The following is a 24,596-nucleotide window of genomic DNA, read 5'->3' as shown; positions in this document are numbered from 1 at the left end:
GGTGGCTGCGCCTGCAGGGGCAGGAAAATCGTTTTGCATATTTTATTTTATTGAACATTACTGAGAGAGGGCGGGTGGCAGTTAGGGTCTGTATTTTGCATGTGTGTAAACCACACAACTCCTCTCACATCTAGTTCTCCAGCCTCAGCAGTATGAGTCATTAAGGACAATGGGTCATTAACTCCCACTTAAGTCTTTCCGTAAGTACCCCCACATCTGAGACTGTGCACCTTTCTGCAGAAGTGACTTTAGGGTAGTGCAACCGGTCACACTGGGTATCACACTGCAGGGGCAGCTAAAGCAATGCTGTAGAATGGAGTTCAAGAGGTTGGGGGGGTGTGCCAAATTCTAGTGCCGCGCAGGGTGCTTCTGAAATTTGAGAGCCCAAAAGTCTGCCACTGCTTTCTAGCAGGGATATCCTGATTCTCATAGAATAGACATGGGTTCTTTTAAAGTTCAGTAGACTAATATATCATACAGGTGACTAAGTATAAATTGGAAGCTGTCACAGACAGTTTCAGTCTCTAGAGAAGGCTCCCCTCCTTGAATAGTTCTAGTATAGTGGATCAAATGTTCACTTTGATCATACATTTTGAATTTCTGTTCCCCAAATTCCAGCTTAACCAGGTACATAGATTGAGGGTGCCCTTGAACAAGGGACATGTTAGAGCCTAAGCATTCCATCTGCAAACTAGGAAGCCCTGTGATCCATCTGGCAGGGCTGTTGTGAGTGTTAGCAAAATCAGGGTTCTAATCTAAAGCCACCTGCAGACTACTGTCTAGGTCCAGCAAGGCATCTCTGTGGGTAGATGTCAAGGCTTCCTTGAGCAAGTCTTCTCAAGGAAGATCAGCATGCAGAAAAGAATGCTGCTGGCAAGGGTGGTGAGGAGAGGAACACATCCAGCGCCTGGCACTTTGTTAGCAGCAGCCCATCCTAGTTCCCAATTTATCCATGATTTGGGAGCCTGGTTAACTCAGTTGGTTAGAACGTGGTGCTGATAACACCAAGGTTGAAGATTTGATCCCTGGAATAGCAGCATATTCTTGCATTGCAGGGGGTTGGATGAGATGGTCGTCAGAATCCTTTCCAACTCTAGAAGTCTATGATTTCATGATCCTATGAAGGACAGCTGATTGCCAGTCTTAGGGGGGGTGTAGAATATGTTCAACTGGTGATCATTGCTGGGAAAACCCAGTCAGTTAGGTGGGGTGTAAGTTATTATTATTATTATTATTATTATTATTATTATTATTATTATTATTTTCTATACAAGTGAGCAGCTGCAATTTCATATAGAAAAAGGGGTCTTAGTCCAACCCAATGTATCACTGATTATTATTACTATTAAGATATATTTAAATTACTGCATTAAAAAAACAACAACCCAGTACACTTCAATTTGGGAAACTTCAAAGTTATGCAAAATCTTTTTTTTTTAAAAGGATTGTAACTTGGAATGTACTCTAAAATGTTTTCGAACCATAGCTTGAAATTCCAGTCTCTCCTCATTTCAGCAAATTCACAATTTATTTGTTTTCTTGGCTTTTCATCCTTCAGAATATTTTTTCAAGAAAAACTAGTCTCCAAGGAGCTTTGCAATTCGTAATAGGAGTTTTCCCCATGATTTCTCCCTTCACACTGCTAGGTAATCCAGCCACATTTCAAACTTTTAAGGTTCAAGATTGTGCAACCTCCCACCCCCCCTTCTCCTCCCCCCAACTCCCATCCAAAAAAAAAAAAAAATTAATAATAACCAGAAGCACTCCGATTACAGCACCAGCACTAGCATTACTCATTCATTCAGGTCCAGGCACTCTCAGAGTATTATTTAAGGGCTTTCTGCAACTCCCTCTCTTAGAATCATCTCTGCTCGGTTTCTTATTAGAGACCTTTTCATTCAGGGACACGCGGAGACTTTCAAGGAAACAGCTGGGGAATCCTAAATGAAAGAAATGCTTTCCTTTGTGATCCTGTTTTTTGCTCTCGGGTCTCCCTCATCTAGTCAGAACCAGGATGAGTACGATGACCTCTTTTTCTTCAATTTTGACAATGAAGTTGAAAGTGTAATTCCTGCAACAGAAGAAAGTAAGTAGTTCTTTTGCCTATTTCGTCTCAGTCTTGCAAGCTAGCTGTTTCTGTAGCCATTGAAGGAAAGGACATTCCGAGTTCATGTTTCTTATGCTTCCACTGTTGTAAAAGCTGTAGCCAGCTAACCAAAAGCATGGCGATTACAAGACCTTTATAGGTAAAAGAAGTAGACGCCTGTGTTCTTTTCTCTAGTTCCCTTTTACAGTGCTAAGGTTGGCCACATAACACCACCAGCACTATTTGAACAAGTCATACCCTTGTCTTCTGGGGAAAGAAAGCAGTGGGAAGTTTTGAAGCACACCGAAAACAGTGTGCTCCAAAAGACTTATTTAAAAGACAACTTTGCTCAAGGAAAAAAATAACCCACTGCACAGAAACATAGATTTAACAGCCGCTGTGTTTATTCTGCTCTAGGTATTTCGTGCGACTGCCAGCGAGAACACACAGAATGGGACAAACTCTTCATCATGCTTGAGAACTCCCAGATGAAAGAGAATATGCTGCTCCACTCCCTCGATGAAATCCTTAAGGTGGAGCTGCAAGCAGTGAGAGGGGAGATGCTCCAGTTAGTGCAGACCTTGGCTGGCACGTGCACCACTTCCACAGAGAAAGCTGCCTCCCAAATCGTGAGCCAAATGGGCCAGATGCTGGCAAAAAGCAGCAGGCAAACTGAGGACTTTCCCGGGGTGCCTCATGTATCTGCGGAAGGGAAGATCCTCAAAGAGATTCTGCAGCTGAGCCAAAACATGTCCAGCAGGCTGGGTCACATTGAGCACACTTGGCAGAGGGGAGCTGAGGTGGATGTGCAGCAGAGGGGCTTCCTGCAGAGAGACCGATCCAGAGACATGGCAAGTGGGGGCGGTTCCATCCTGAATTCGCTATGGCAAGAACTGCAGGAAACCAAAGCTGAACTGAAAGAAGCCCAGAAAAGGACCACACAGCACTTGTTGCCATTTGGTAAGTTAAACTATTGTTAGTTAATAAGTTTCACATCCGTTCCCAAACAACTGTGTTTAAGCAACTCTTGTTAAATAGCGCCAATCCATGTTTTGATTATACAAGGGGAAGCATTGTTGTGAAGCCTGAGATGAAGGCATATTGTGTGGGAGCAGACTGTGTTTAGCAGATGCCCAGATTGTACAATATGGCAACCAAAGAACATGAACACACAGCATAAAACCCATTTACAGGATGCCTAACAAGGAGACTATAGCTAGCATAATACTGGATGGTGCCAAAGGGAACATCGTTTCCTATATTTGACCAACAGAAAGACTCCTCTACAGTGGTACCTCGGGTTACATACGCTTCAGGTTACATATGCTTCAAGTTGCACACTCCGCTAACCCAGAAATAGTGCTTCAGGTTAAGAACTTTGCTTCAGGATAAGAACAGAAATCGGTCTCCGTCAGCGCGGCAGCAGCAGGAGGCCCCATTAACTAAAGTGGTGCTTCAGGTTAAGAACAGTTTCAGGTTAAGAACGGACCTCCAGAACGAATTAAGTACTTAACCCGAGGTACCACTGTACTGGTCTACAGCTTTCACATTTCCAAGGCCTTAATGTCTTCTTGACTCCTGGTTCCCAGCTACAGACTTCCCCTCGTGTTTGCAAGAATAAGAACAATAATCCACAAAAAACCCCTCTTACTCCATTCCATTTCGGTCCCTTCTTTTCCTTCCTCTTCCCAGCAACCTACCTGCTGCCTCCTTCGCAGCATTCCTCAGAGGCTATTTATGAACAAAACTTGACCCCGTGAGCTCACTGATTATGTCAACACGCTATTCATCAATTCTCATGCTTCAGGGCATAAACAGATTCTCCACAGGGGTTCGGGAAGGCGGAATAGCTTTCACCCTGTGCAGCCCAACTGCATAGCGATCCATCACAAAAATTCCCCTGCAACTTTTCTTTGAAATACCAGCACGATTCAAGGGCTCCGGCAGAAGTCACCATTATGCATGTCATGACTCATGTTACAATGAATAGAATAACCATTTTCATAAAATAGTTTTTGAACTTATCCTTCTCTGCTCCAATTTACAACCCAACAAGGATTTTTAAGGCAATACCTAGATGAATATCAAATCCTGAAGTAATCAAGGAAATATTCCACTAAAGGAAAAATCAAGATACTTATAATACTAAGTTAATATAGAGAGGATGGCTCCTGAGTTTAGAACTAGCCACACAGAACCAGCATTTACCACAGTTCAAGGGTGCCTGCAGATCTGTGGGGTAAATGATGCCAACTGCAGATTTTGGTTGGCAGTGCCAATCACTGGCCTCCAAAGCATCAGTTGCCTGTGAAACTGAAACATTAAAGTTTCTTTTGTTTTATTTGACTACAGTGGGACCGAAAAGCAAACAGATGGCTGAATAAACCCATACCATGTGGTTGTGCATTCATTAGTCGAAATAGGTAAAATCTCACTGCACAGATATTCCTTTTATACTCATTGATAGAAAGCAGCAGTCTGAGAATGGACTACTGCACATTCAAGAGAAAGTTTGCAAGAACTACAGTCAACTTCTTAAATTCAAGAAACAAAAGACTATAAGGAAAAAGTGTTTGTTTTTTAATTTATGAGAAAGAGAGAGAGAGCGCACATTTTGGTGGAGGGGTGGGGTGCAGGGAAAGTACCCTGTAGCACAGACTGGTGCACACTGACTTTCAAAATATAAGGCCAAATTAAAATATAGTGGTTAAAATGCATTTTTGCATGCACCAGTTTCTGCTTTGAACAGAGCAATTCCCAAGGACCTCTAAGAAATTCTTATTGGCCCTTTGATTATTTTAACAGGTGAGCTAAAAAATGGATATTAACAGCTCACTTTTCCCTGGATCAACATTCTGAGTTGCTTAAAGATGGGGGCATCAGACTAACATTTCTTTTGCAAACCTTTGCAGCTGTGAAATAAAGGTGAAACTACTCATTTTCACTATACTTAAGAGTAACAATCATACAGGTATGATCCAGCCAAAGGTAAGCACATTTAACGCTTGTGGACTTCAATGGGAAAGTTACGCCGGAACTAAATGGCGTGGCTGATGTGTGCCTGCTTTTTTAAGGGTGATCCTGTATCTCCTTCCCTTCTCCTTTGTAACATTTGGTAACACAAAATATATGACGCAACATCACCTTGCAAGGTTCCTCCCACTCCACTTCATTGGCTGCTGCTTGAGAGGTGGGGGAACTCACAATGCAATGATGTCACACATGTTTCACATTATTAGACATTATAGAGGAGAAAGGAGGAGGAGGGGGAGATTCGGGATTTCTGTTTTCTACGGCAGCCGCATGTCAGCTGCAATGTGCAGTCCTGGCTTCAAGCCCATAGAAATTAACGGGACATAAAAACTCTTAACTTTGGCTGGATTCCTTTCTGCATTTTTGCCCAATTGATGAAGTCAGTGTGAAGTCCAGAATAACTCAGCCGAATTCACAGGACCTGCTCTTAATTCACAACAGACTGACTACAGACAGAATTTCGTTCCATATGTTTTGATAGGAGGAGGAAGGAAAGTCGTAATATGATTAAGAACAAGAAGAGTGTATTTTTGAAATACCCCACAGATCCCTCTGGAAATCTTTTCTAAAAGAGTTTTCAACAACTGGTTTTGATTTCTTGTGTATCGTGGATTCCTGCCAGGTTGACTCTTAAGGGGTTTTTCTGATCACACTGTTGCTGGTGTCTTATGAAGCTGGTTTTAATTTTGGCTACCCCTTGATAATAAAGCCAGAAATCCTGCTAATTAAAAAGCCATGTCTCTGCACACAGCTCTGCTGTCTTTAAAGAAGAGTCCCCACAGAATCATGTCCTAATGCCCCACTTCTCAGTGGTCAAAAGGTTGTTAACACACTCAAAGCTAAAAGCACGTGACTGGCCCGGTTATTACAGCTGTGATTTCAAGATGCATTTTAGCTCTAGGAACTTGACATACAAATGTTCATTGCTCATACATAGCTCATTGCTCACACATAGTTCATTGCTTATACAATAATATGTCCCCTCCAAAAACTCCTGTGATCTCTTTACTTCTGTATTTATTAGAGTACTTCTATTATTGACCACCACCAGTCCCATAATACACTGATGGCCAAACTTGGCCCTCCAATTGTTTTGGGACTACAGTTCCCATCATTCCTGGCCACTGGTCCTGTTAGTTAGGGATGATGAGAGTTGTAGTCCAAAAACAGCTGGAGGGCCAAGTTTGGGCATCAGTGCTTGAAGAGTTGGGGCCAGAATAGCCCTCATTTTGTTTTGAATTTGTTTTTTGGTCACTTCTATCCCATCAAATAACATGCAGTTCTTGAGGACTACTTTCAACATTGCAAGGTGATGTTTGCAAGGTGCCATTTCTACGTGGTTTTTGAGGTATTACACTCTTTCTGTGTAATACTACTGTTTATTTGGTGTAATACAAGTAATCCCAAACAGGAAATAACATACAATAAAAGTGCCCTAAACAAAGCATCTAATGATGTGCTGATCCTATAAAGGTTTTATGGACACTCGTTTAAAAAAAGATGCACTGATCAAAATGTCAAGAAAACAATCCACAACTGCAATAAATCTTTTCCATCTTCCACTGTCTGTCCTAAAATCTTGCTTCCTTCTATTGTGGGCTTTCAGAAGAACCTTAGTTTTGGAAAACTAAAACTTTCAAACTGGAATTTTGGTGAAAATCCATTTTTAAAATCCCCCAAATTCAGTGGTGGAATATATGTCCTTTTTTTAAAAAAAACATAAACAGAACTTCATACAAGCAACTCCCAGTTTGCATTGGGGTTGCATTCCAGGTCATTCAAGGTTGTAGATATGGAGATGTATGGATGGTGCCATTTTGGTTCCCTAAGGAATGGCACTCTTATAATTACTTTGGTTGTAACTTAACTGGTTGATGATAACATCATTCCGTTATTTTTGCAGGTTGTGAGATGGCCCTTTTATTCCCAATGCGCTCCAAAAAGATATATGTGAGTGTTCACCCAACTTCCACAATGGTGCTCTACTCCTTCACTGTCTGCACATGGGTTAAAGTGACGGAAATTCTAGACAAAACTATTGTATTCTCCTATGGAACAAAGATAAATGCCCATGAAATTCAGTTGTATCTGAGCAATGATTCAGCTGTTCTTGCTGTAAGCAATGACAACAACAAGGTCATCGCCCAACATGTTGTCTCTTCTGGACGGTGGATTCACCTTTGTGGCATTTGGAGCACAGTTAATGGAAGTATTTCACTGTGGGTAAACGGGAAGGTGGTGGCTGCCTCCACAGAAATTGCTGAGGACCACATCGTTCCAGATGGTGGGATTTTGAAGATTGGCCAAGAAAAGAATCGCTGCTGTGATGGAGGCAGTCTCGATGAATCTTTAGCTTTCTCTGGGAAAATAACTGGCTTTAATATTTGGAACAGAGTCCTCAGCGGCAAAGAGATAACAAGACAAGCTGGAGAAGAGGCTTGTAACATTCGTGGCAACTTAGTTGGGTGGGGGGTTACAGAGCTTCTGCCTCATGGAGGAGCTCAGTATGTTTTTGGGCCCTGAACAGATGCCCTTCAAAAGTCCATGTAAAGACATCAAATGCAGAAAATCTAGGAAGCCTGAATGTTTAAGGAACTGGTCATACAAAAGAGCTTCCACAGGGAAGTTGCTTTAAATCTCAATAGACAAGCAGTGATATGGGGGTGGGGGTGGGAATGCTTAATTCATGAGGTGCCACTTCAGCCTAGTCCACACAGGAACCCTTGGATAAGGCTCAGCATGGCAAAAAGCCTCCAAGTGACTGTAGCAGCTACAACTACATCACTCTAATATTTTCCCACTCTCCTCTGTTGTTCTGAGTCCAAGAAGGAAAAAAGTTGTGCCAGAGGGAGGGTAAGTGGATGAGTAGCACTGAGAGATGGTTAGAAGATAGCAGACATTATCTGCTGCTAGAACAAGTAGTTACTAAGTCAGTGGGAGGCCTTCTCACCACAAGGAACCTCATTCTCCGGGGCACAGAAACAGCTGCCACAAGGAACAATTTAAAATGGCTTCCATATGGCAGCCATACTATGTGCTCTTAAATATATCTCATGACAAGTTAGTACTGTAAGCATGCAGCAATAAATTGAGGTGTGGATGAAATGTTGTTTCAGCAAGCAAAAGTTAAAACATAATCAAAAGTAGTTTGCAAACCTATTCAATAATTATATTGGAATAACAGTCCTTTATGCAGAAGCTGTTCTCACTCATAGCAAATAGGTGTCATTCATGATAATCCGAGGACAGATTTTGGCTCAATAACTTTCCCTAAGTAAATATATGCAAACAAATGGCTGGAGCTCTTTTTCTGCAGAGCTAATATGCTGTCTTCTGGATATCTCCCATTTGTAGATTTTATATTAGCAATGTGAATTTTACAGATGTACCATATAAGAGTATTGAAGTAACGTTTGTTGTTTTGTTTTGTTTTTTGTTGCAACTGATATGTACACCTTAATAAAGCTAGTGCTGTGTCCAAGATATTATTTATACTGGAAACCAACCTAGCATTCAGATAATTGTAATTTTCTTGTTTGGAATGGATACAGCTGTACTATATTGTAAATTGATTTTGTACTAACATTATTGAAATTATTTTTTATAAAATTGTACTGTAAATAAAAATGCTTTATCAGACTGGTATTTCTTATAGTTTTATTCAAGAGGTCTGAATTGCCAAAGCAAGCACAGCTTTGGATTGGCATGTCTCTTTCCTCTTGTCTTTCTTGTCTACACAATCTATGTACAGTGGTGCCTTGGTTCTCAAACGCCTTGGTTCCCAAACGCTGAAAACCTGGAAGTAAGAGTTCTGGTTTTCGAACGTTTTTCAGAAGCTGAATGTCCAATGCGGCTGTCGGCTATTGTTTCCGGGGCGCCTGCACCAATCAGAAGCTGTGCCTCAGTTTTCAAACATTTCAGAAGTCAAATGGACTTCCAGAATGGATTAAGTTTGGCACTTTTGTTTTTGCTCTTTATTTTGCTATTTTGTTTTTGAGGCTTTTTCGGTTAATTTGTTTTTGTGACTGTGTGGAACCCAGTTCAGCTACTGATTGATTGATTGATTGTGGAAATGGATAAAAGCCCCCCATCCAGACAATGACTATCATCAGTGCAGGTAAGAATTTTTTTTTTAAATCATCTACAATACTGTCTTATTTATTTTATAGTATAGTACATTGATTATTGCTTTCATTTTATGGATCAATGGTCTCTTAGATAGTAAAATTCATGTTCAATTGCTGTTTTAGGGATTGTTTTTAAAAGTCTGGAATGGATTAATCCATTTTGCATTACTTTCTATGGGAAAGCGTGCCTTGGTTTTGGAACACTTTGGTTTTGGAACGGACTTCCGGAACTGATTCAGTTTGAGAACCAAGGTACCACTGTATACTTCTCTGCAAACAGAATAATCTCACATAAGAGTTCATATTCAGGGGCCTGAGAAGTGAGTAATACTCAATGGCCGCTGTCCAAATAAAACTGTACTAAACTAAGCCAGATGAAATCAAGGCCTGTACTAGATCTTTGGTCATTCCAGCAAAACCTGCTCTATGAGAACTGCAAAAGCTACTGTATGGAAACTAGAACAGCCTTCTCCAACCTCATGCTCTCCAGAAGTATTGGACTACTGATCCCATTATCCCTGGCCATGCTGGCTGGGGCTGATAGGAGATGTTGTACAAAACACCCAGAGGGCACCAAGATGGGGAAGGCAGGAACAGAAGACAGCAGGGATGAGGTCTCTGATTGTCCCATGATAGGGGATTATCCTAAAAGGGAACAAGTAAATGGACTCCAGTGAGCTAGCTGGCCAGGAATAGAATCACTTTAAACTTCTGCACCATCAGAAGGAGAAGCTGTGGTGGTATAGCAGATTTTGTTGTTGTTGTTTAGTCGTTTAGTCGTGTCCGACTCTTCGTGACCCCATGAACCAGAGCACGCCAGGCACTCCTGTCTTCCACTGCCTCCTGCAGTTTGGTCAAACTCATGCTGGTAGCTTCGAGAACACTATCCAACCATCTCGTCCTCTGTCGTCCCCTTCTCCTTGTGCCCTCCATCTTTCCCAACATCAGGGTCTTTTCCAGGGAGTCTTCTCTTCTCATGAGGTGACCAAAGTATTGGAGCCTCAGCTTCAGGATCTGTCCTTCCAGTGAGCACTCAGGGCTAATTTCCTTAAGAATGGATGCGTTTGATCTTCTTGCAGTCCATGGGACTCTCAAGTGTCTCCTCCAGCACCATAATAGATAGCTTAATACCACCTTTGTGTCAACAGCTGCCAGTGCAAGGGGAAAGCCTTGCCACAGCTGTTAACGCATTGATTGCTTCACAACTGGATCACTGCAATGCACTCTACATGGGGCTTCCCTTGCGCTTGATCCAGAAGCTGCAGTTAGTGCAGAATGCTGCAATTGCTGATTACATCAGCTCAAGGGCAACAAGGGAACCACAGATGTACTTATACCAAGCCCCTTAAAGCCCAATCCTTTAAACAGCTGTGCTAGCAAAGCATGAAGTTTTAATCCCAGTTAATTGCACTAAAGAAACTGAAAAGCTCTTGGGTACTTTTAAACGAAAGATTTTAGCTCAGTGGTAGAGCATCTGCTTTGCATACAGAAGGTCCTAAATTCAATCCTGGGATAGGTCAGTCAGTAGAGCATTAGACTCTTCATCCCAGGGTTGTGGGTTCAAATCCCACGTCGGGCAAAAGAATTCCTGCATTGCAGGGCCTTCAACTAGATGACCCTCATGGTCCCTTCCAACTCTACAATTCTGTGATTCTGTGATTTCAAGGTACGGCTGGGAGAGATAACCCATTAGCCAAAGTAGGGGAATCTGAACCCAGTCTCAACTGTCCGGGTCCCAAACAGCTGGCCAACACTATCATAGATATAACAGCTCTATGCACACACACCCCACAGCTGGAATCTTGCACCTAGCATCCATTTGCATACACAAAAATGCAGACAAGTTAGGAACATGTGCACAGAAGCACATTTTTGCATGCACATAGGCCGTCTATGGATTAGGGTGTCTGCTCATTCATGCATATATATTTTTCAAATTCTCCCGCTTTCTTACAAATAATAATAACAACAGAAGGCAGCCTGCTAGTTTCTTAGTTCCTACAGCATCTCTACGAAACTAAACATTCCTTGCAATTTTATCTTAGATATCCAGAGCAACACCTACTGGTCGAATGATGGAAATGAAAAAAAGAAAGAAAATAAATGGGATATAAGTTAAATACTACGAAGAATTCTTAACTATATTTAAGTTAATGATAGAGTCATTGTTGCACATAATTTATAAAAATTGACCCATAGCAAGCAAGGAATGGCATGAAAGTGGCAGACACAGGAGTAAACAGCAGCCTAGTTTTTTACACACAAACTCACAGTATGTACACAATACCCTTTATTATTATTATTAATTTATATTAATTTATATACCGCCCCATACCTGGAGGTCTCAGGGCGGTTTACTCTGGCTTCAGCACATTGCCATCTCTGTTCTTTCAACTCATGTACACTCGACGTTGGGACCTGGGTGGCGCTGTGGTTTAAACCACAGAGCCTAGGACTTGCTGATCAGAAGGTTGGGGGTTCGAATCCCTGCGACAGGGTGAGCTCCCATTTCTCGGTCCCTGCTCCTGCCCACCTAGCAGTTCGAAAGCACGTCAAAGTGCAAGTAGATAAATAGCGGGAAAGTAAGCGGTGTTTCCGTGCGCTGCTTTGGTTCGCCAGAAGCAGCTTACTCATGCTGGCCACATAACCCGGAAGCTGTATGCCAGCTCCCTTGGCCAATAAAGCGAGATGAGCACCACAACCCCAGAGTCGGCCACGACTGGACCTAATGGTCAGGGGTCCCTTTACCTTTACACTCGACGTTATCCACAATTACGCACAATCCACTGGTTTCTTCTGAAAATGCTGCTTTTGATGCGTTTTCCCTAAGACTAGTTTCACTCTGACTACTCCAAAATTGTTTGAGTGGTGAATTCCAGGTGTATACAGTGGAACGATTTCCTGGGGTTGATCCAACGTGTCTGATGTTGTGGGGTGCAGTGCCTTTTTTTTTAATAGAAAGGAAGGTGCCAGGACTCACCATGAAGTTGTCACAGAAAGTGCCAACCTTTAAACATTGGAGGTGGGTGGGTGTGTAAGGTGCTGGTACTGCATACCCTTAAGTGCCCCCAGAAAAAAAGCGCTGGTGGGATGTGTGTGTGCATATCATGGAGGAGTATCCCACTTCCCACCCACTGCAATCTTACCAGTGTCTACTCATAAGGACGTATTCAATGGGATTTCAATGGGGGGTTAGGATTGTGTTCATTTTTTAAAAAGAGGTGGTAATTCTACTCAGCAGAATTATGCCCAAATTAAAAAAGAAAAGAAAATGTTTGCTATTGTTGTCAGGTTTCATCAATTCCGTCAGTGCATTCATGGGTGCTTTGCAGCTATAGAAACCAATCAGGAACCTCTGGAATGCCTGCTTGAATTCTCTTGCAGACACTGCCTGGTGTGAGATTCCGAGCTATGTAGAAAGTCTGTAGAACTATCTGTTTCAAGTGGAAGGGATGATTTGCAGGCATGGAGGGGGCCAGACAAGATAACATCTGGAGTTCCTTCCAACTCTTTAATTCTCTGATTCCATAACGCAGCCTTCCCTGACCGTTGTCCATTATGCCCAGGGATTTAGAAGTTGTAGTCCAACACATCTGGAAGACACTATGTAGTGGAAGGCTGCACACACACACACACACACACACACAAGCATAGCCAGGGGGGGCAGGAGGGCAGCTGCCCCCCAAAATCAACAAATATACAAAGCAAACTGAGCTTCTCCCCCCCCCACAAAAGGCCTGCCCCCTTTACAAAGATCCTGGCTATGCCCATGCACACACACACATGCAACATTACCCATTATGTTACATTACTCACCCTGAAGGGGCCCACACATTGACAGGGAAGTGAGACTTTGTTTTTGCTCCAGTCTCACATACATTGTCTAACCCACTCCTGAAGTCCAAATTCAGTCTGCATCAAGGACTGAGCCAGGAATCTGCACAATTTTGGGACAGTAGGACCAACATGGAGTCCCCTGAACATGAGCGCATGAACATGAAATCTAAGGCACGCATTCAGATTGCTGTGTCTGAAACTATCCTGACTGTAAAACTTTAGATTTTATTTATCTATTTAAAAAACAAAACACCACATGTATAGAAAACCTTACAGGACCAAATAGGCAAATCAGAATAGCGCAATTCTGATATTTCTTACCTTGCAGGACACTTTTTACAATGGTTTCTGTGTGCTCAGCCAGCAAATCTGCTTTGCTAATTGCAGCAAGGGAGAGATAACTCGACATGTTCCTGCACAGTTCTTTGTTGCCCCTCTGCAGAAACTTGACTGCGACGGGGACAGCCAATGCCATGATGGGAGGACGGTTATAATTCTGTTGAGGAAAACAGAAGCACCAAAAAAGCAACATTCATTACAAGTCATCTGCTTGGGTCCATCAGCTAAGACCATGGAACTTCTCTAGACATGTTCCTTTTAGCACCATCTTGGGCTTCTCTTGGACTCTCCTTTTAATATTAGCTCTGAAAATTATCACAAGTTTTTACACGCTATTGTAGAAAAGCAACAATGGTCCATCTATGTAAAAACTGAAAGAATGGTTTTTCAAGACAAAGCTGCAATGTTTTGACCTGAGAGCAGCAGCAGGTGGAGCGGGGGGGGGGTGATGGCACTCATCCAACCTCCGCTTGCAAGTGTCACTGCTGCATAGCAGAACAGAGAGGGTCAAGGTGGCAGTGAGGCTGGTGCAGTGCAAACAGACCAGCAGGAGTGCTGGACTGGCTCCGTTGGTTTGCACTGAGCCAACCTCACTGCTGACTTTTTTCTACTTGCATCAGTATGCAGCAGCAAGGGGAGCAACTGGGGGCCAGGTGAGCACAACCACCCACCCCACTGTCCACTATGGCCTAAAAGATGTGCCCTGAGATCCCTTACAATGTTTCAGACGATGTGGGACCATCAATCCGGACCATGCACAGATGCACATAACTTGAGAGCTGGATCCTAGCAATGTGGAAAGCTGCATTATACCAGGCCATACTATTTGCCCATCTAGACTAGTATTGTCCACTGACTGGCAGTGGCTCTCCAAGATCTCAGGTGGATTCCCCCCCCCCAATCACTGGCCACTTGATCCTTCTAACTTGAGATGCTAGGGGTGGTGAGCCAATGTTCCAGGGGCCACATGTCAGTGGTGCAAGGGGCCAGTTGCAAAAGTAGGTGAAGCCACAAAAGTGAATGTTACCTTTGTGCTGAAGCCTAGTTCCTGCACACACTCACTCACCCCTCTCTGCCCTCCATCCAGGCAAAGGAGTGGCATTATTGAGCACGTTGCAGCCAGGCAAAAGCACTCAAGGGTGATGGGAAGAAGTGAGGAATGTGGCCTGGGAAGAATCCTGAGGGCCAGACTGTTAAGTAGTGGGTGAACATATCAGACGACACAGTGATTCTTCAAACAGCTCTTGTTTATTCACAGGCCAGAACAGAACTGAACTGAAGGGTTCAGCCAGCCTGCTTATATAGAGCTCCACTAGAACGCAACAGTAACCATTTTCTGTAACTATCCAATCACTGAACGTCACTTTCGATCCCTTATTTGCATATGTGGACCTGAACTATCTACAGTATCCCCCTGCTGGCCCAGGGTGAGAACTTCAGTACATAACACAGACAGAGAGGACTGATGGGCTGCATTTGGTCTCTAGGCCCAAGGTGCTACAATTACACCTGGGAACTTCTGCAGGCCACGTATGTGCTCTACAATGAGCTATGATTTGTTTTGCATTTTGCACCAACACAAAAAGGCAATTGCACTTTGCAATCCCTTTCCCAATGGCTTGGATTTCTCAGGCAACTTGTATCATCTCTGGAGTTTCTGGCCGGAATGGCAACTGATAGCATTTCTCTCTTTGTCTCTCTCAGGTGTACTTCTTTGTATAAAAATACTGTAATGAGAATAACTTACTTAGGAGTTTGCCGCCTAAGGAGCATCAAATTCAGTGGGAGGCTTTTGATCACATGCCCCTTGTTTGCGTCTTGATTACAAGTACAACTGATTTTAAGGCAATTAATATACTCCAGGCAACAAGGCCCTTTGTTTTGACAGTGTTACAATAACAAGCGAAGTGGAGACAATGGGGGCTTGTTCTGTTTATTAAGGAGTTATATTTCTGGAAATCAACACCTGTCTTGGATCCAGGATAGTTTTTTCAACTTCCATTGCATAAAATGTTTATTTGGAGCTGGTCCTAGAATTCTGAAGCTGAAACAGACAGAACTGGGCATACAGAGAGTTTTAATTTGCCACCACACTGATGGGAAACCAGGTCTAGGAGCCCTTTCTCTCCCTCTCCAATATCATGTTCTCGACCTTTTGGATGAAAACAACCAAGAGTCAAAACAGATTAATATGATTTTTAAAGCAAGACAAATCTTTGAGGTTAGTCCTGAATGGGAGCCAGGGTGAGATAGCAAGAAACATTTTAGTGCTGTTGAAAGTTTGCAGTCAGGAATGGCAGGATTAAGAATTAAGTCTGAAAACAAGGGTGTATTCACATGACCAAGTTAGAGCACAGCAAACTTGTTGGTTTTTTCAGGTGTGTTTCACAGCGCTGCCGCCCCCCCCCCCCAGTTGCTCACGACAACATAGTAATTAGTGTCTGATACACTTCAATTTGGTTCGCCATAAGCGGCTTAGTCATGCTGGCCACATGACCCGGAAGCTGTACGCCGGCTCCCTCGGCCAGTAAAGCAAGATGAGCGCCGCAACCCCAGAGTCGGTCACGACTGGAGCTAATGGTCAGGGGTCCCTTTATCTTTACCTTTAAGGAAATGTGATGAGACACATTCACCACTGAATGCCTGGCATTACAGCCATCTCCTATCCACTAAAGGTAAAAGGTAAAAGACCCCTGACTGTTAGGTCCAGTCACAGACGACTCTGGGGTTGCGGCGCTCATCTCGCTCTATAGGCCAAGGGAGCCGGTGTTTGTACGCAGACAGCTTCCCGGTCATGTGTCCAGCATGACTAAGCCGCTTCTAGTGAACCAGAGCAGTGAACGGAAACGCCGTTTACCTTCCCGGCAGAGCAGTACCTATTTATCTACTTGCACTATTTATCTACTTGCACTATTTATCTACCTGCACTATTTATCTACTTGCACTTTGACATGCTTTCGAACTGCTAGGTGGGCAGGAGCTGGGACTAACAACAGGAGCTCACCCTGTCGCAGGGATTCGAACCGCCAACCTTCCAATCGGCAAGTCCTAGGCTCTGTGTTTAAAACACAGTGCTACCCGCATCCCTGAATGCCTGGAGATAACCCAAAAGGTGAGCTGGGCTGTGTGAGAGAGGAAGAGTTACCGCATTGGCCCGAATATAAGCCACACTTTTTTCTCAAATTCCGATCCGGAAAGTGGCTTATATTCGCAATCACAACCTTATGATATTGCTGCTGAAACAGCTGCCCAGAAGGGCCGGGGGGGGAGCAGGACAACAGCGCAGCACCCGCCCACAACTCCCAAGCCTCCCCCAGCTGTCAAAACAAAGGGGGAAGACTGCCGGCAAAGCAGCGCATCTCCGTCCCCCAGGAAGCAGCCTGGAAGCATGGGACAACGGCGTGCAGCCCACCCGCTGCTCCCAAGCCTCACCCAAGCCGCCGTAAAGAAAGGGGAAGGTGGGTATTGTTTTTTTTTCCTTTTCCTCCCTCCAATTTTAAAGGTGCGGCTTATATCCATGTGCAGCTCATTGTCAGACCAATACTGTTCCTGAGAAAGCCTGTGGCTATGGGGAGGTTCCAAATCAAGTCTAGGACAGTTCTTCAGTCAACCAAAAGCTGGTTGTTTGTGGAAAAAAGCACTGATCATTGCCAAGGACAATGTATAACGCTCTCACCTGCAAAATGCAGCTCATAATATCAGAAGCAATCTTTGCATGTGGTGTATCTTCATCTTTCCCCGAAGGTTTCAGATTGTGCTCTAAGCAAGATTCCCAGAGTGCAACAAGGGCTTTCCCATGTTTCTCTATGGATTCTGTTTCCCGGATGGCCGTTGTGATTCGAGTGATACAGATCTCCACAACTGCCTGGTCGTTGTCATTCGTTTGGTAGTCCTGATTGAGGGCAAAACAGTTTGTGAGGCTTAGGTACGGTACTCAAGTGTCATCAGAATGAACCAAGGAGGTTAAATCTCTCCCATACACTATACCAATCTATTGCTTTAGACAGAACTTTCAATTTTATTTATGTCACTGCTCTACGAGCAGGTTTACTCTGGATTAACATTTGCTCCGATCTAGCTCTGAAGAGTGTGTTTTCTGAGGGAAAGCGGTGTGGCAAAAGCAAAACCACTCTGACCCAAACCTAGAAAGCATGGGACAAATGGGAAACTGCTTGGACCCTTGCTTTCTCAGTACTGGACATGCAGAAGTGTAGATGAGCTCTATAAGTTGGTGACACACTGTGGATGGTACTACTTTCCTCTGATCCTACTGCCAATCAATTTGAAGGGATGACCTCATGTGCTGGTGTTGATGTGCACTTATTATCAGCCCCTCTCAGGTTCCTTCCCAATCTTTCTTTCTCCCCCCCCCCCCAGCGGAAAAGGCTCAAATTCTTATCCCATCCTTTGAAAGGAAAATGTTCTCTATCCTACTCCTTTTATTCATTCCTTTCTGCCCATCTCCATGATTTTTCTTTGGGGGAATGTTAGAGAATAATGATATCTGTAATTTTCTAAGGCTTCATTCACGTGACATCTTAACTGAATTATCTGAATTTGGAAATCATATGGAAGCGTGTGTGCAACGAAAATATGTATCACTGATGCCCTCTAGTGGGAATTAACTTTTAGACTTGGTTTTTTAAGGGAAATCTTTTTATGAAATGTTTTTCAAATATTAAGAACTAAAAGTTGGTGCAATGTAAAGGATAATGTGCAAAATGGGGGGGATACCTATTTCCCCCTTCCCCACCTTGCTAAAAATGGACTTCTTTTAGGTGGACATAATTGAGGCTGGCCCATTTTGAAACCCTCACACCACTATAAAAACTATCTTGCTCCTCCTCCCCCCTTTTCTCCCATTTCAGGCAGTGAATGACTGGAAATTTATTCTCACAATAATCGTGTAAAGCTCGGTCCCATTTTACCTATGGTAAACTGTGGATGAAATTCTGCATTCACTGTGTGTGTGTGTGATTGTACCCTCACACTCTTCAGCTCTTTTGAGATGCTCACGTTTTCTGATCCATTATTATACATTCCATCTCACACTCAAAGGGGCATTAAATGCATTACTTACTGGAGATGAACTAATAGTTTTTATTTGCTCGAGAGCTTCTGACAGACATCCTTCTATTTCAGAATCGTCTAAGGAGAAGAGGTCCCCTGCACGTGAAAGATCCTTTTGTCCCAAAACGAGTCCAAAGAGATGGTGCATAGTTGATTGTTCGGCCAGAACGTGCTTCAGTCAATAATCCATCATCAAGAAGGTGTCCCTCTCCCACACATAGGATTCTTTTTCACATATTTTTGGACCTCTTCTGCCATAATCTGAGAAGAAGAAATAGATTAACAAGAATGCTTGGCTCTCTAAAAAATTTTTTTTTAAAAGAAATAATCATGGACATAACCACAAAGACACCAGTACTATATTAATTTTTAATACAGTTATACAGTATTTAATAGGGACACGGGTGGCACTATGGGTTAAACCACAGAGCCTAGGGCTTGCCAATCAGAAGGTCAGCGGTTAGAATTCCAGGGTGAGCTCCCATTGCTCAGTCCTAGCTCCTGCCAACCTAGCAGTTCGAAAGCACCTCAAAGTGCAAGTAGATAAATAGGTATCGGTCCAGCGGGAAGGTAAACGGTGTTTCCATGTGCTGCTCTGGTTCGCCAGAAGCAGCTTAGTCATGCTGGCCACATGACCCGGAAGCTGTACGCCGGCTCCCTCGGCCAGTAAAGCGAGATGAGCGCCGCAACCCCAGAGTCGGCCACGACTGGACCTAATGGTCAGGGGTCCCTTTATCTTTTTACAGTATTTAATATTTAACACAGTACTATATTAAATTTTTAAGCATTTCAATGCAGAAGTGAAATGCATTCAACTATATATGGTAACTTATTAAAAACAATTAAATACATTTAAATAAATAAAAACAATTTATTGGTCTTTTTTTTTCCTTAAAGCAGAATCTGTTTTTTATTCATGTAGTGAGCTGCCTTGGGTCCTGCACTGGGAGAAAGGCAGGATATAAAATAAATAAATATTCCCCACCCATCTAACCAGGTTATGAAATTAGATGTGTTTTGGCGAAGATAAATAACAGAATAGCAAGATCTGCCCCAAACTTTATTGATTTCAACAGGAATTATATGCTGATGATGGAAGCATTAGAGAAAATATAGAGAGCATTAAAGAACAAAGAAGATGCCAATGGTGAGGAAATATACTAGTGAATGGTAAGACAACAGGAATACTCCTTTGACCCTAAAAGGCAAAACCACATGTGCTTCTCAGAAACATTTGCAGCAAATATTTTCTGTGCATTATTAAGCTCCTTCCCACCCTGCCTCCAGTAAGAAGGGCTGGGAACTTACTTAAAATGAAAAGTAATACTTGGGGGAGTGGAGGGGGGGACCATATTCTATGCTATGCAAAGTGATCACAAATAGATCTTTAATTTGTCAGGCTGAGTTGGTTTTCGTGAGAAAGTGCATTTCATCTGCCATCCCTGCCCTTGTCAAATTTGCTGCTATCCGCATATTCTTAATTTGTGACTGTTATGTTGTGATTTTTGCATTGTTGTAATATTTTTATTTTGCGGTTTTAACTGATGGGAGCCACTTTGTCCAACGCATATCTGTTAGAAAGGTGGGGGACAAATCAACTATAGACTCCTTATGCTTTAAATTGATATCCCCCTATTCAATGGGTTCATGCATGAGTTCTCTTGTACAATGGAACCCACATGCACAAGCACCAGAGGAAGGGGCGACTGCTCAATGGCCCAGCAGATGTTTTGCACTGAGGTCGCAGGTTCACTATCCAGCACCTCAGGTTAAATGGAACTCTGGCAGAAGGTCTGGGAAAGACTACTACAAGTCAGAAAGGCCAGGCTTTTGATTCCTTATGAGGTCGTATTATCTCTTCATACATTTCAATGGAAAATAAAATTTGGAAATCCCATTATTTTGGGCTGGAACCATGTGTTAGCATCTAACTGCAAGGCTTTTGAGCTAACGTCCCCATGTATTTTGATAGAATAGAGCAGAATGGAGCACTTTCATTGGTGAAAGCACTCTCCTCCCTTGGCATTTATTTGTCCTCCCTCTAGTTTGTTCCATAGTACAGTGGTGGAGCATTCCCCGCTGGCACAAGAGGCATGCATGCGCCCGCAGGAACTAAGCAGGGCCAAGCTGCATCCGGCCGCACAGTGGGGAGCCCGGCCGGCCAACTCAGACGATGCTGCCCTGCTTTGAGAGGCGCACTCACGGCACCCTGCAAGCCTGCATCGCTTTGCAAGACTTGCAAAAATGGAGCAAGGCTGGCAGGGCACATTCCTGTTGCGTCCTCCTCAAGCCGCCAGCTGAAGCCTGTTGCATCCTCCTCCACCTGCTGGGGGGCAGGTGAGAAGGATGCAACAGCTCATTGAACTCTGCAAACACAGCACTGCTGTGTGCCCTGTCCTGTTTTATCCTTCTCACCTGCCCCTCAGGCTGCAGAGTGCTGTGAGAAGTGCAACAGCTCACGACATAGCAGGGCATCGGGAGGAATGTGCCCCCGCCAGCACCCCCATGTTACTCCTCTGCCATGATAGAATATGTCGTTGGACCTATTTGTCCAGACTTCCTCTGCAGATGCACACAGCAGGAGCCCACAATGGACCCTCCTAGCTACTCTTTGGATGCAGAGTCTGCATCTTGCATCCCCAATCTAATCCTTGTCTTTTGCAGCTAAATCATGCCATTTCATTAGGGCAGGGGCACCTTACTTGCCAAGGACGCAGGTGGCGCTGTGGGTTAAATCATAGAGCCTAGGACTTGCCGATCAGAAGGTCGGCAGTTCGAATCCCCGCGACGGGGTGAGCTCCTGTTGCTCGGTCCCTGCTCCTGCCAACCTAGCAGTTCGAAAGCACGTCAAAGTGCAAGTAGATAAATAGGTACTGCTCTGGCGGGAAGGTAAACGGCATTTCCGTGTGCTGCTTTGGTTCACAGAAGCAGCTTAGTCATGCTGGCCACATGACCCGGAAGCTGTATGCAGCCTCCCTCAGCCAATAAAGCGAGATGAGTGCCGCAACCCCAGAGTCGGTCACAACTGGACCTAATGGTCAGGAGTGCCTTTACCTTTTACCTTACTTGCCAGCAACAGCAACAGCCAAGTAGTAGGGTCACACACACACACACACACACACACACACACACACACACAAACACGTACGTCACTGATGGCTGTGCAATTATAGCAGCTGTACAGGCCATGGTGCAAACAACAACCTCCTGTAAAAACTCACTTAGCCAGGTCTGTGCAATATGTATAGCACATTTTTTAAAGAAAACAAATGTCAAGGGTAGCCACATAAACCTGCAGGATCTGGGTTCAGTCAACTTGTCAACCGCTAGCAATCTGTCAGCATCAGGATATTTTTTAAAAATACAACAGGACTTAGAAAAGAAGAAGCCTCAATATTTTGCATTCAGCAAAAAACCCACCTATATAACATATATAAAAGAACCTATTGGTTTTTGCTTTTTCTGGCTTCGTACCTGAAATAATAACAGATGGTGTGCCATCAGGCTTCCTGCAACTGGATCTCTTCAGTGTATAATTAGAATTAGAGGCAAATGTAACTCTTTTCAGCAGAGTTTTGCTCTAAACAAATAGCTGGTTTATACATCATGGCAAGGTTTGCACACGACTGCCATGGGAGTTACAGTAGCCTAAAGTACAGTAGCCTGATGGGAGCATCGGTTCACACAAACACCTTTACCATATGAGTACAGCACGAAAGCGATCTGACAGCCGCCCCACAAACTTCCAGATTGAGTTCAGAGCCACTCCTGAGCTCTCAACTGTGATTACTGAAGAAGAGCCAGTGTAGCGTAGTGGTTAGATTGTTGGATTAGGATGTGGGAGAGCAGGGTTCAAATCCCCACAGAGCCATGAAACTCACTGGATGCCCTTGGGCCACTCACAGTATCTCAGACCAATTTACCTCCCAGGGTTGTTGAGAAGATAATAAACAAGGAGAGAAGCACAGGTGCCACCTTGACCTCCTTGGAGGATAGGTGCAATATATTGTAATGACAAATATAAACATGAATTCAGCACATCTCAGAACTCATGTTGTCAATGTCAGCACACTGTACACTGGACACCCACCCAACAGTGCCTGTGGTATAAAGTCAGGCTTACAAACCCGCTTACAATTTGCAAAAGTCTGCGGCTGTCTGCCTTAGTAGAGTAGAGAGATAACCACTCCAAGGCACAAGCAATGCCACTCTCTAATTTTTGAATTTGGCATGTGCCCACTAATGAACTGATGGACCTAATAAAATTTTTTAAAAATCTCATGTCACTAATCTCATGGGCTAATTGACACCCAAAGCAAAAAAGCAAGTTTGCCTGTTCACACTTGTGATTGTTATTCTCTCTGAGTGATACTCTTACTACAGGGCTATGTGAATATCCTAAATGCAATCCAACTTCTTACGTCACTATGACACTTCTCTTTACCCTGCTAAAGAAAAGCAGCCCCTTTTCAGTTCTTGGCAACACTGCACATGGAAGTATAAGCTAAATTTTTAAAATGCTACCTTGCTTTGCACACTCACTTCCCTGTCCATTGCAATCCAGTCTTGTGTATATACTGATATATAGATAGATAGATAGATAGATAGATAGATAGATCAATAGATCGATAGATCGATAGATAGATAGATAGATAGATAGATAGATAGATAGATAGATAGATAGATATATGATAGGCCACATTATGGAATGGAAGCCAGCTTCCCATTTATATAATTCTGCTACGCATGCAGTAGGAAGAGGTCACCTCCAGCACACATTTCACTGTCAGTACCTTTCAGTCCTGGTACAAAATGTAGTCACAGCGGCTCTAAGCTCAAAAAGCACACAGTGTCTTTTCCTGACTCTTTCTGCAAAAAACATTCAAATCGTATCTCACCTAAAATGTCAGTTTGACCTTTAACTGCAAAGCTGGAAGAGTAAAATAGTTTGTACTGAACCACCTCCTTCCATTAGGCCCAATGACACTGATTTAATACCATTCATGTCAATACAATTTTTTGAAAAATTGTGTAGAACACAATAAAGTATAGTGGCAGGAAATCCCTCTATACAAACATCCAGTTTGTGTATTATTTTTCTTGCCATAAAATGGACACCTGTCATCTTTTTCTCTTGCCCTTTTAAAAACTAAGATTACAGAGTTATCCATAAATGAGTATACATCTTGGTAATTAACAAACACAGCCTAGCAATAAAACACGAGGCAGGGGGTAAATCAAAACCGCACTGACAAGTCAGGTTCTCTGTCTGATTCAGTAGCCTAAATGACAGAACACTTGAAATCAACAAAAGTACTGTGGTATGAGAAAACAGGTTCAAAATAGAGGTGCTTTTTCAGCATTTCTGATTTTACTTTTGAAAGGAACCCTTTTAGAAAGGAAGCATATACAATGCTTTACCTGAACATGACTCCAGAACAGCATCCACAGGTAGGGTTTTTTGGTTTCTCTCTCTCTCTTTTTTTTGCAGCGGCAAAGTTGCGTATTTTGAGAATCAGGGTTGATGTGCAGCTTTGCCTGTTTGTTGCAACAGTCCAGCATCCAAGGGCACAACAAGTGGAAAGTTATGGAATCTACTGTTCACGCAGTGAACCTGAAGCTGTTAATTACAGGGCCACGAATAAAGAATTTGAGGAATGCAGCCTAAAGCAGCCTTAAAAAGTTACCAAGGGCTTCGTCAGGTGACCAGAAAGGACCTAAAAGCAGAGCAGCCTTAACTGTGAATGAAAGCCTCTATTATTGGGACAAAAGCCGAAAAAGCCTGTTCGACTTGAGTGCTTGTTGTTTCCAGTGGATAAAAGAGAGCTCTCTGTTGGTGGAAAACTATCCTCTCCTGGGAAGACGCCCCAGTGGGCTTGCAATATTTTTTGTTCTTTGAAAGAGAGCAAATGAATGAAACTTCTATGGAGAAGCCATTATTTCTCCAATGAATAAAACAGCTCATGAATACAAAAAAGGCCTGAAGGAGCTGCCTGCAGCCCTCTTGGGTCAGTTTATGATATGTAATACCCCCAACCCCAACATATTTGTGCACTTGAACATGAACATGTCATAGCAGTGCAACTCAGGAAGCCTCTACACAC

The 24,596-nt window shown here is 43.3% G+C and overlaps 2 protein-coding genes across 20 annotated transcripts in view; one reads left to right on the top strand and one right to left on the bottom strand.

Annotated features, from left to right (window-relative positions):
• VEPH1 (ventricular zone expressed PH domain containing 1) overlaps positions 1–24,596 on the bottom strand; it is a 154,004-nt gene that overhangs the window by 99,163 nt on the left and 30,245 nt on the right. For 16 of the 19 annotated variants that reach the window (XR_014547960.1, XR_014547961.1, XM_083613214.1 and 13 more), the window contains 3 exons: positions 18,503–18,753; positions 17,099–17,314; positions 13,405–13,579 (listed from right to left, as the gene is read on the bottom strand). Coding sequence is in view for 17 of the 19 variants with exons in the window: in XM_083613214.1 (XP_083469340.1) it covers positions 13,405–13,579; positions 17,099–17,314; positions 18,503–18,640 (529 nt within the window). In the remaining 2 variants the exon portion in view is untranslated. Of the gene's footprint in view, positions 1–13,404; positions 13,580–17,098; positions 17,315–18,502; positions 18,754–23,285; positions 23,358–24,596 lie in introns of all 19 variants that reach the window. The other 3 variants (XM_083613207.1, XM_083613208.1, XM_083613210.1) reach the window with 1 other exon arrangement.
• PTX3 (pentraxin 3) lies at positions 1,780–8,758 on the top strand. The gene is made up of 3 exons (XM_083613437.1): positions 1,780–2,086; positions 2,504–3,046; positions 7,023–8,758. Exons 1-3 carry the CDS (start codon positions 1,945–1,947, stop codon positions 7,640–7,642), a joined length of 1,305 nt encoding a protein of 434 aa, XP_083469563.1. The 5' UTR covers positions 1,780–1,944; the 3' UTR covers positions 7,643–8,758.

Source organism: Podarcis filfolensis (assembly GCF_964270895.1).
Source record: "Podarcis filfolensis genome assembly, chromosome: 5".
In the NCBI taxonomy this organism is placed as follows: Eukaryota; Metazoa; Chordata; class Lepidosauria; order Squamata; family Lacertidae; genus Podarcis; species Podarcis filfolensis.
The sequence above is the reverse complement of the archived record's forward strand: the minus strand, read 5'-3'. Positions and strand labels throughout refer to the sequence as shown.